Below are 13127 nucleotides of genomic sequence, written 5' to 3'. Positions count from 1 at the left end.
ACAGAGTAACATCACCCGCTGATACTGAACACAACCATGCTAGCGGCTAACCGTTAGCATGTTGCTAACCAGAAGTAGCTTTTGGAAGGTCCTACCCACTTCTGCTTAGCCAGGGTTGTTCTGCCTTTACAGACAGATAGGGCTGCAGCTGTCAGTGAGTCTCCATGACAACGCTGCTAACAAGGGGCTCCTAGGAGGTCCATTGACTTAACATGGCACCTTTCGACGGCCGCTGTGGGGGCTGTGAAGACCGTAAGAAGCTGAAATTCGCAGTGTTTCTTCCTGTTGCTATTTCTGTCGGTACGGTACGCACCAAGTGGCAGGCGCCTTGCTAAATTTCTTCAGAAATTTTTCTAGTTTACTACTACTGCTACTACCGAGGACAGCGGGGGTGGAGTGGTGTAGGGTAGCGCCGTTTTATAAACCCCAGCCAACTGAAGATGACCAACTGTCTCCAACCACCCTTTCACCACGTGCCTGCTCACACCTCGCAGCAGATCAACTTTATATCCGCAGTAAAGCTGTCGACTCGCCGTAAACAGAGCAAGAGGCAAACACTTTCTCTTACACCTGCACTGTCTCACAGAGCTGTCACGAGGCAACCAGAGCAGGATGGAGCACAGCAGGATCTCTGTTATTAGTTAGACTACTCTCGTCTGGTACAAACTCCAGTGAATGTGGAGATATTACTGCAGGACCATTTTCAACAGAAACAAGATAAAATCGATGAGGTGCAAGAGCAGAGAATGCATGTTTTAACCTTTTGCCATTAAAATCTGCACATGTTCTTTTGGCTGTATTCCAGCTATCCAGCTACATGCCCTTCTAAAAGTATTTACTAAATACCCCTTTAACCTTTTCTCCTTTTGTCACAATAAATGCACTAACTTTGATGTACTGTATTGGGATTTTATGTAACAGACCAACACAAATTGGCAAATAAATGTTTTTATTGGACAGAAACAGACAGTTTCCAGAATATTTCACATGTAAAAGTCAGTTGTCCCCTTTATTCTGGTACCACTAAGCAAAAATTCAGTCCAACCAAGTGCTGTCAGTTAAATATTTCCCATGTCTGTGATTTAATCTCAAATATACCAAAATATGGCCATCAACCTACAGTGACAGGTCAGCCAAGTAGGGGGTTTAACTCTGGATGAGCTGCACACACCTCAGAAGAAAGTCATTAATGAAATTAAGCCAAAATAATTTACATTTAAAGTCGGAGAAAATGATGCCCGAGTCAAATGAGTTCAAAATGGAACCTTTTGGTCTATACGCAAAATGTTTTGTCTTGCAGAAAAACACTGAACGTCATGCTGAAAACATTATCTCGACAGTAATGTAATATTTCAAGTAATATTTTGCAAGCAAACACTAATTAACTAAGATAAAAGAGAAAAATAAATTAATAAAAATCTGTAAGATATAGATGAGAGTCATAATGATATTATCGTCATGAAAACTAACAGATGCAAGATGCATGCCTTCCCCTACATACCTGAATTAAATGGCTAACTTCCCTCAGCAGCATGTCATTAAACTCTGCAGAGGCCTGGTAATGAGCCATTCATTTGATGCAGGTGTGTTGGTGAAGGGACACATCTAAGCGTTGAAGGAAAGCTGCTCCCGGCGACTGAGCTTGGGTGCAAAGCATATTCATGTGTTACAATAGCCCAGTGAAAGTCTATTTTTCTAACTGTGAACCTGTGGCAAGGCATGAAAATGTATGCTCATAGACGCTTTCCATTCAGTTTCACTTAAACTGAACTGTTTTTCAGTCTGTCGATGTGCTACATTTGTAAAATCATTCTCCTAAAAATTTGCAGCTGTGATTGGTGGTTCTGAATTTTTTTGTTGTAATGTGGCCAAACGGTCGAATTCAAAAAGGTGAGAATACTTTTGCAAGCCACTATATTGGAATTTCATCATAGAAATTTCAATTAAAAAATGCTTCCTTCTATGCATCTCTGGATGTCAAAACTGGCTGTGAATTACATACCCTTCCCTGCGGAAAATTGTCCGGAAGCAGTCTCCAAGACTCTTGTAGCTGGTGGGGTCACTCGCGCCGCGCTGGATTTGGAACCTGCAAAGACAAAAGGATTTTGTTGCTTTTTTTTTTTTTTTGTTTACACTAACTATAGTACTTCAACAAGTAGTTTTAGCCTTGACCGGGATTTTACCATAGATGTTTTTGTTTCCTGGAAGAACACTCACACGTGCGTAAAACACACTGAACAAATTTGATGTTATCATTAATGAGCTCATTTCCACATTATTTTCCCCTCTCCCCTCTCTCCTTCGTCCCCCCCTCTGCTGCAAAGATGAGAGGCTCCCAATCCTAGGCGGTGTTAGTACAGGGGAACACTCAAACATTTATTTAACCCAACTGATCCAATTAGTAACCCTACACCCCAACACAGAGTAGTCGCAGCCAGCTTACCGACTGCTAACACGCCAGTAAGCCTGTGGTACAACTTTTTCGTTACATGTAAACTTTTAACGTGACTGGGATGTTTTTTTTTTTTTTTTTTTAACATGGTAAATAAGTAGGTAACTACCTATTAAGGGAATATATGATTTGTGTAAAAGTTTTAAAATAAAAAGAGCGATTTATATCAAAATCAGAGAACATGCTCTCTAAATAGTTACTAGAGGAGAATATGGAGTATTATGTTGCTTGGACTTTCCGCAGATCCACAAACGTCAACGAATAGGTTCAAAGAAGTGGTCTGATGAAAAGCAAGAAAAAAAAAATGGCTATATGGTAACACAAGAACTTAGAATAATTTGCCTATAAAAAACAAAGACGTCAGCAAGTCTGCAAGAACAGAAAGACATGTTAGATGTAACGGGACAAGAGAAAGGGTCCCTCCTCATATGGCTTCAACTGGCAGGTCACCAGGTCAGCAGTAAGTCCTCCACGTGGGTGCCTGATGGGGCCATAAAGAGCTCTGGGTTTCAGCCGAGGGGGAAGTTTAGTGGGGTGAGCGGCCTTTCATATCGCTAACAGATTGACATCTTTGAGGGGCGTCCCTAATACCCTATTTGATGGAATCCCCATAGCTTGTAACTCGTTTCTGAAAACCAGTAAAAAGAGCATAATAAATAGATGTCTGACACCATATTAAAAGTGGAGGAGGGAAGAGGGACTCAAGGTATGAGGGGATGGCGAAATAAGAGGGATGGGAGAGAGGGCAAAAAGCCAGATGATTTAAGACCACTGGGGCTTGTAAACAAAGTCAAATCTGGCTTAATTAAAGTCAAGCTATGGCAGGTTGAGTTTAGAAGACACCCTGTCCCCCGGTTTTCCTTGGTCCTCACGCGTCGACCCGGACCAACCCTAAAAACATGGGGTTGCCAGGGCCTTGGTCCAGTTGCAGCCCCCTGACTCCACTCTTGACCCTAGGGTCAACTCATTTCCTCATGGCCCGCTTCTACCCTCCTATAAAAGCCATGGACCAAACAGGGGGCCCCGAGTAGTGGGAGATAATAGGGTGAAGTCGAAGTACTTTTGGCAGCAGGGTAACCATCAAGCCCCTGGCTAGTGAGCTTCTAATGTTCCTTTTCACAGCAACAATGTGAGGAACAATAATATTTAAATATTCAGTCAATCCAAACTGAATTTCCTGTTTCTGTGATTTGCAGGGAAAGAAAAATGTTTTGCTGTCTGTGTAAAATGACTCAGTAATGTGACGTAAAATGATATACTGGCTCTATAAAGAAGAGCGAACATCTGTATAACTATGTCGGATTCCTTTGGGCTTGTAGATCATAAACTCTAAATAGGAACCCTTGAAAAACCTTGGGGCCATTTCCAGACGTACAGTTTGCTGCATCCTTTTCAATCGTCACTGAAGATAGATATACAGTGTGCTCAGAAGCGATGAGACGAGTGAGTCTATCAAGACGCTCTCCCAGGACCTCTTCACCCACATTCTACTTTTCCTGTATTTGAGCTTTACGGGCCCAGAGGTGCCCAGGTGAGGGTGAAGGTGAGGGCAGGTTGGCGGTTCCATCAACAAGACAAGCACTCTGGCATTTAAAAAAAGAATAAAAGATTGTGTCCATCTGACCTTTAGTGCCTGTAAAAGTACAAAAGGTATGCATTCACAAGAAGTCCAAAAGGTAAATTAAGGCAAAAAGGCATGCAAGAGCCCCAGTCTTTATATTTTTATGAACAGCAACAAAGTGTTTGAGGAATTTCAGTGGTCGGCTCCCAGACTCTGGCAGCTCTGAGAAACTGAAAGGATGAGGGGAAGCTCAACAATTATATACATGAAAAAGCTAAGGGTGTTTATTAACTCCTACTGCTTTTTACCAGATTATTTATATATTATCAAATTCGGTGTACGGCTTTAACGAGACATCGTAGCATGAGACATGAGGTTTCTTGTCAAAGTGAAATCCCAATAAGTTGCCATCATTATGTGTCTTTGTATGACAAAATGAATGTGAGAAGGTGAGAGATTTAGGTTTGCCAAAAAGCATCATTACGATGCAGTTTCCATCATAAGGATGCTTTTATGATGAAGCAAAACAAACCAAAAAAAAGGAAGTCCTGTTTCAGTTCTTGCATGAATACAAATACCTCTAGGCTAGCTCTTTGCCCCCAGAAGATATTGGGTACACAACAAGATTTTCTCTAGTATTTTGGCATAAAGGATCTTCATGATCTGACAAGTTAATTTGAGTTTATTTGTTTTAACAATTAGGTTTACCACATAAAAAATCTGTTATCAGTGGATAATAATTTAGTTCAGGCTAGAGTAGTCTATATAGTTTTTAATCGTTGATATAAGAAGGTCCTGAGGCTTAAAAAAAATAAAATAAAATCACCTTTGCATTTTTGAGATATAGAATAAAGGCTTGATTAATCCTAATATGTGCAAATAAATCTCTATTCAGTGTATAAGAATCCACTTCAGATTTGTTGTAGTTACATTTTTACTTAGAGCTGATCAAATGCAGTTCAGAGTCCAGAGAAAAATATCATCCTATTTTTTTTTTGTGGCATTAGTAGCTTTTGAAAGTAGGCTAACAGGAAATTGGGCTGAGAGAGACAATGGCAAAGGTCCATTGGCTGGGACTTGAACCCAGGACTGCTGCATTGAAGACCGAGGCCTCCATACATGGGATGCGTGTGCTACCACTGCGACACCATGGCGCCCCGAAAATTCCTAAATTTAGCACAGAAAATAAATCTTCAATCAGATTACGTCATGTCATCCACTATCCAAGATTTACATACATGTTTTCTGAAATCCAAAAGTACGATTAAATGGCCACAACCAGCTATTGAAAACCAAATTGGGCCTTAATGACATAACATAACTTTTTTTTTTGCTCTAGTACTGGTGTCGCCTGCTCACAAAATGGCGTCCTGAGCAGTAAGCCATGAGGCCAATTACAAAAAACACCCATCCTTGAGTTGCTGCCATGTCGTACTGATTGGAGATGGCCAATAAAGCATTGCTGAAGCCACCATTCCTTTAGTTTTATGTAATTTGTGTGGCTGCCTTTTGGGTAATGGGTTCAAAAAAGGATAGGTTTAACAACACAATTTAAAAAAAATAAACTTTAAGGAGAAATCAATTTTTTACTCAAGCAACGTCCCATTTAATGCTAAGGGTCATATAAATTCAGTCTGATTTATTAATTAGTCCCAGGCCAATTAATAACTACAGTTCTTTTGAACATTTAACCCTCAGGTTCCCTCATCCAAACTGCAAAGCAATAAAACCTCTTCTGTTTGTTGTTTTGTATCGTCCACCAGGCCCTTACTCTCAGTTTTTGGATCAGTTGTCAGACTTCTTATCTGATTTGGTGATAAACACTGACAAGGTTATTATAGTGGGTGATTTTAACATTCCTGTTGACACAGAATGTGATAACCTTAGTGTAGCCTTTAAAACTATCCTAGATTCAATTGGTTTTGCTCAAAATGTGCATAAACCGACGCACTCTTGGCTCCATACTTTAGACCTTGTGCTGACATATGGCATTGATTGTGAAGAATTAACAGTATTTCCTCACATCCCTGTCCTATCTGATCATTTTTTAATAACATTTGAGTTTAATCTAACTGAGTTCTCCACCCCCAAAAGAGGGTTCCATTATAGTAGATCTTTATCGGACAATGCTGCATCAAACTTTAAAAAGTCTGTCCCCCTCTTAATATCGTCAGTATTGCAGAAATACCCTGCAGATAGCAGCAATGTTGTTTCTTCCAATTCACAAATAGATGTCTTTGTAAACGGTATGACTTCGTCATTGCGTTCTGCATTAGACAATGTAGCTCCCTTGAAAAAGAAGGTGATTATTCACAGGAAGCTTGCTCCTTGGTTTAATTCAGAGCTGCGTTCCTTGAAGCACAATGTTAGGAAATTGGAGAGAAAATGGCGCTCTACACACCAAGAGGAATCCTACCTAATCTGGAGGGACAGTCTATTGTTGTATAACAAGACCCTTCGCAGAGTTAGAGCAGCATATTTTTCATCATTAATTGAGGAGAATAAGAATAATCCTAGATTTCTCTTCAGTACAGTTGCCAAACTTACAGAGTCATAGCTCTGTAGATCCATCCATTCCCTTAGCTCTTAGCAGTAATGATTTTATAGGATTCTTCATAAATAAAATTGATTCCATTAAAAATAAAATATTTGGCATCCTCCCAAACATAATTACCTCATCCTCAGTGAGGCAGCATTGGAGGAATCTTTAGAACCTGCGCAGTGTCTGAACTGTTTAGAAGCAGTAGAGCTTTCTGAGCTATCTAAAATTTTAGCTTCATCTAAACCTTCTACCTGTATGTTAGACCCAATCCCAACCAAGTTGTTTACAGGAGGTATTCCCTCTGATCAGTGGTCCTATTTTAGACATGATTAATCTATCCTTGGTAAATGGATATGTACCACAGGCTTTTAAAGTAGCTGTTATTAAACCTTTACTTAAGAAACCATCTCTTGATCAAGATGAGTTAGTAAATTACAGACCTATATCTAATCTTCTTATCTAAAATTCTTGAGAAAGTAGTTGGTAATCAACTATGAGAACATTTACAAAGTAATGATCTACTTGAGGAGTTTCAGTCAGGCTTTAGAGCTCATCATAGCACTAAAACAGCTCTGGTGAAGGTCACTAATGACATTCTCATGGCCTCAGATAATGGACTTGTGTCTATACTTGTCCTGTTAGATCTCAGTGCTGCATTTGATACAGTTGATCACAATATTCTCCTACAAAAACTTGAGCATACTGTAGGGATTAAGGGGAAAGCATTAGGCTGGTTTAAATCTTATCTGTCGGACAGATTCCAGTTTGTTCATGTTAATAATAAATCTTCCTCAAACTCTAGGGTCACTTGTGGAGTACCACAGGGTTCAGTCCTTGGACCAATTCTATTTACTATATATGCTTCCGATTGGCAAAATTATAAGACAGCATGGGATTAATTTCCACTGTTATGCTGATGACACTCAGCTATATTTATCCATAAATCCTGATGAATCCAATCAGTTACTTCGACTGCAGTCGTGTCTTGATGACATCAAAAGCTGGATGACTTTAAATTTCCTGCATTTAAATTCTGACAAGACAGAAGTTGTAATCTTTGGGCCAGAGTCCTCAAAAAATAAAGTTCTTAATCAATCACTTAATCTGGATGGCATTAACTTGGCCTCTGGTAATAAAGTTAAAAATCTTGGTGTTGTTTTCGACCAAGACATGTCATTTAAATCCCATATTAAACAGGTTTCCAGAGTTTCCTTTTTTCACCTCAGGAATATCGCCAAAATTAGAAACATTCTGTCCAGGGGTGATGCTGAAAAACTAGTCCATGCATTTGTTACCTCAAGGCTGGACTATTGTAATTCTTTACTATCAGGAAGTCCACAAAATGCAGTTTGAAGTCTTGAGCTGATCCAAAATGCTGCGGCAAGAGTTCTGATGAAAATCAACAAGAGGGATCATATTTCTCCAATTTTAGCTTCCCTTCATTGGCTTCGTGTTAAATCAAGAATATAATTTAAAATTCTCCTTCTAACGTATAAAGCTCTTAATAATCAAGTTCCATCATATATCAGAGCTCTGATTACTCCGTATATTCCTAACAGAGCACTTCGCTCTCAGACTGCAGGTCTGCTGGTGGTTCCTAGAGTCTCTAAAAGTAGAATGGGAGGCAGATCGTTCAGCTATCATGCTCCTCTCCTGTGGAACCAACTCCCAGTTTCGGTCCGTGAGGCAGACACCCTGTCTATTTTTAAGACTAATCTTAAAACTTTCCTTTTTGACAAAGCTTATAGTTAGAGTGGCTCATGTTACCCTGAGCTAGCTCTATAGTTGTGCTGTGATAGGCATAGGCTACTGGAGGACATCAGGGTCTAATTTTCTCACTCTACTGATTTCTACTGTTCTTCAGTCTATTGTTCTCCAGTTTTGCATTGTATTACATTGAAATGACTGTCGTCATTTCAGCTTTTAACTTTTTGCTCTCTCTCTCTTTTTTCTTCATAGTAGGTACACCTGGTCTGGCGTTCTGTTAACTGTGACATCATCCAGAGAAGACGGCTCACCCGCTACTACCATCTAATGTAGAACCGATTACTGGATCAATGTGTGCTTCTGTGCTTTTTTGTCTGTCTTGTTGTGTCTCTGCTCTGTCTTCTGTAACCCCCAGTCGGTCGAGGCAGATGACCGTTCATACTGAGCCCAGTTCTGCTGGAGGTTTTTCCTTCCCGCTAATGGGTTTTTTTTCTTTCCACTGTCGCTTCATGCTTGCTCAGTATGAGGTATTGCTGCAAAGCCATGGACAATGCAGATGACTCTTCCTGTAGCTCTACTCTTCTTCAGGGGGTAATGCTGCTTGTCGGGACTTTGAAGCAATCAACTGGTTCCCTTATATAGGAAATTGTTGACCAATCTGTATAATCTGACTGATTTTGACTTTGTAAAGTGCCTCGAGATGACATGTTTCATGAATTGGCGCTATATAAATAAAATTGAATTGAATTGAAAAAATTACCATGATACCAATATTTAACAAGTAAAAAGGATTAGTAATGAGGTTGAGACCAGGTTCCAGCCTGAATTATCCAAACATACAAATTTTCTACAGTTCTCTCTGTAAACACTCAGTTTGCTCAGGGCAGGGGTGTCCGAAGTGTGGCTCAGGGGCTATTTGCGACACCTGGACTGATTATGTTTGGCCCCCCAAATGCAGTTCAAGGATGCTGGCCTGCCAGCACAGGTGGTTAATGAAGATTCACAGTAAATATGAGCACAAATGTCTGGGAACTTTTACTTAAAAGCAGACCAGAGTCTGCCCAAATCTGATTTTAATAGAGTTATTAAATTTAACTAAATATAGGAAACATTTTCAAAGAAAAAGTGATGAAAATCCAGTTTTACTTGCTCAGAGAAGACGAGACAAATAAAAATAAGTTGAGCTTCCTCAAAAATGTGGAAACTGTGCGCTTTTCTTTCAAAGTGACAAATCTACAAAAGTCTTATCATTTGGGTCTACAATGATTTACAGATCCTATTTGCTCAAACATTCTAACAGTTTCACAAAAATATAGCATGTGTAGTTTGTCAAGTAGCGAAAAACAAAATTAAAAATAAAAATTGAAGTGGGCGTATATATAAAAAAACATTATTACATTGTTGTGGCCTGTAAGCACTTTGGACTTGAAGGTATTGGCCCATGTGAAAAAAACTTTGAACACCACTGGCTTAGGTGTGCAGAATAACCAGAGAATGTTGTTCCAAAATATGATAAAAATCACAGATTTTATTTTGGAAAACGGTGAAATCTAATTTCATTGAATATAAGGTTTGCTTGATTTTTTTTAAAAGCCAATTTTGTTGTGTTTTTAACAAGTCAAAAACAAGAAATAGGGGAGCCAGGGAGAAGAAACCCACTGATGCTTATGAAGCGCCAACAAAGCTTCATGAGATCACACCCAGTTGGATTTCACCTAAATCTTGATCTGACAATGCTAAGCTTTTTGAAACATTCACTGTGGATAAGGAAGGATAATTTACTGTAGTTGTTCTAAAAGCAACAACATCCATATGACTTTTTGGACTCTTTCTCACACCGATAAAACTGATTCCTCTCATTTCCTACATGGCCATGTTGGGACTACTTTCTTCGTCCAGATGTTTGCTTATGTACTATGACCCTCGTGACTTGGAATCAGGCTGTGTTACTGGAGACAAGCAGGAAAGGACCAGCATAAAAAAACAGCACGAGGAAACTTAGATGTTTTCTACATTAAAACTACTTGACTGACAGAAGACCACTGCAAGTTAGAACAGGTTTTAACAAATTTTCAAAATTGGGGTCAGGTAGGTGGATGAACGGTGATTTTAGCAACATGTCTGCATAACAGGACTTCTAGCACAATAAATTCACAGGTTTTATTTTCCCGTAGTTCTGAAGGAACACACCAAGAGTGACGTCAAAGGTTGTCCTAACCCAATAACATTCCATGAGGAAAAAGACAAATTAATGAGAGATATTTTCTCTCATGTAAACGTATGTTTGTTAGTATGTTAGGGCATAGCTGCTGTCACTATGACGTGAGAAAATACTGCAGGACTCTTGGAGACTCTTGACAGCAGGATAACAGACAGATGACAACTAGCATGCAAAGATTATAATGCCTGTCAAATGCTGGTTTGTTGAATTGAAAGATAATTTCACTTTCTATACCGAATCTAAATAACTATTTTTGTTGTTTACTTGGTCATTTGTCATCTTTGTAGATGTATTACAGTTATGATTAAAGTTTACTTTCAGCTTCGTTATTTGGGTATAATTAGTTAACAAAACTCTTGGTGTATTGTTTTCAGTTCTTTTACTATATACATTGTCTGTCGTTGTTGGTGTTCTTCTAAGCGCTTACCAGCACTTGTGATATACTTTCATGTCATTATATCTTGATCAGAAACTTTTAACTCCACCTGTGACCCTGAGCCATTTTTCCAGACAATTTTGCTATAAATGTGCTTATTCTGCCACCACAACATTGTTATTCCAAAAAAAGTAAAAAAAAACAAAACAAAAGCAACTGGACTTGTTTTCTGTAGTTTCAAGACATTTCGCTTCCTATCCAGGAAGCTTTCTCGATTCAAAACGTTTTTTTTTTTTTTTACTTTTTTTGGAATGACCATGACCTGGATGACTGAGAATCTTCACCAGCACAACCTTGTTACACTATGGTGTGTGTGTTCATACATATGTGCAGAGTTTAGTATTCCCCTGTCCTAAGGGTTTGGTATTTAAACCAGAAAGTTGAATTTCAGTCTCAACTCACTGAAAAACCCTGCTGTGTCCGCTACAAGGCTTGAAGCTAACTGGACATGGCATGCTTTTCTTTCATTAATGACTTTACCACTGTTCCATAAAGACTACCTGTTAGGTGCACTGATAATAGCTGTAATGTCAACATTCAGCAGTTACCAAGCTCTCTTTGCTGCCTTTCTGACAAAGGTTCCCCTTGTGTGACCTATCGTTTTAGGTGGATGATACTGTCTTGCTAGGTTTGTAGTGGTGCCATTTTCTGGATGATGGATGGATGAGAAGCTCAAAGATTATACTACTGTTTTATGACCTAATCCTGCTTTTATCTTCTCTCAACTTCCTGCCAAACCGGTCTGCTGGGTCTTCTTTGGTCTTCTTGACACTGTATGTTAACTAATTTTCTCAAATTTCTCAAATGGATTTATACTAAGAATAAAATACACACAGGTGGATTCTGTTTACTAACTGGATGACATTTTAAAGCAATCGGTTGCTCTGGATTTTATTTAGGGGTACCTGAATAAAGAAAATCTGAATGTGAATTTAAAAAAGACCCTTATAATGATGTGCTTCTTTGTGTTGGTTTGTCATGCAAAATCTTAACATACAGTGTTTGTGGTTGTAACATTTAATTGTGTGTGTGTGTAAATACTTCAGCAAGCCACTGTAAAATATATCACCCCAGGTAATGCTTTACATCTCTGCTGAGTAAAATTAATATTAGGTTTGTTGCTTTGTATGAATATCCAATAAAAAAGCCGCCGCTTTCTCTTTGGCAGAGAAATTATAGATCCAGATGGAGATACAGCCCTTTGTAAACTGTACCCACGCAAGGGCTTTTCAAACAGGCTTAAAAAGGCAGACAGTGGGCCTTGAACATGGCACAACCTTGCGAGCTGTGGTGGAAGATGTGCTCCAGGCAGAATATGTTGGCCTTAGTACTCTTTGCCGTCACTTGCACAATAGAGTGGGTTTTCTTTCATGTTTGTAGACTGTTGTTACACTCTGTCCAATACATCCACAAGGGGGTATGTGACCTAAATTCAGCTAACGGCGCTATATTTAAACCAAAGCTTGCTTAATGAACGGAAGAACAGATGGGTTCACTGAGCAAACGGTTGTGCTGCTTGAAAACTGTGGTGCTATTCCAGCTGGGCCATGAACAGGCCAAGCATTGGTTTAGCGAGGGACTAGTCTCTGCCTTCTGCAAAAGTTTCTAGATGTGATGGTACTTGAATATAAAGATGAGAGAGCACAGTTTGAGTTCGGGCAACAGGGGGCCAGCACTGTGGTTGTTTCTCCACCAGTGTTTAGACAAATCAAAAACTTGTACTCTGTAATTAGTATACTGGAATGTGGAGCCCTTCCATGATAATGATAACCGGTAATCACTCTGACGTGCACATCTGCTCTTTATGTAAATCTCCATCTAGAACTAGGTTTTCTATCTCTATAGTAAACCATTTGCGGCTGTTACTTGAATGCCCAACATCTGTGAGTAACTACAGCAACATCTGTCACCACATTAAAAGTTATGTGTTTGAGACCTAAAGTTTATTTTTTGGCGTTTGCCTTTATGAGATAACAATAAAATGTGAGGAAAAATGGATAATGTAGTTTCATGGCATCCTTAAAAAGCCCCTTTAATGAAAGTGAAATTTGTCTTTGTTTTCAAATTCAACCAAAGTCGTAAATTAAATCTTGCTAAACTTTCTTGATAACATTTTATACACCCTTGTTCTGTCTTTTCTTTTTTAATCTTACAGTTTGAAATATTGGAATGTTGCATAAAGAGCTAGGCCCCTGGCCCCATTCCCAA

General features: G+C 39.2%; 1 protein-coding gene across 2 annotated transcripts in view; it reads right to left on the bottom strand.

Moving 5' to 3' along the window:
* Positions 1-13127, bottom strand: part of slc25a21 (solute carrier family 25 member 21) — a 148147-nt gene that overhangs the window by 45003 nt on the left and 90017 nt on the right. For both annotated transcript variants that reach the window (XM_036150546.1, XM_036150547.1), the window contains one exon: positions 2003-2086. In XM_036150546.1, the coding sequence (XP_036006439.1) occupies positions 2003-2086 (84 nt within the window). The remainder of the gene's footprint in view (positions 1-2002; positions 2087-13127) is intronic.

This window comes from Fundulus heteroclitus, chromosome 19 (assembly GCF_011125445.2).
Source record: "Fundulus heteroclitus isolate FHET01 chromosome 19, MU-UCD_Fhet_4.1, whole genome shotgun sequence".
Lineage (NCBI taxonomy): Eukaryota > Metazoa > Chordata > Actinopteri > Cyprinodontiformes > Fundulidae > Fundulus > Fundulus heteroclitus.
Note: the sequence above shows the minus strand (reverse complement) of the source record. Positions and strands in the feature narration are given on the sequence as shown.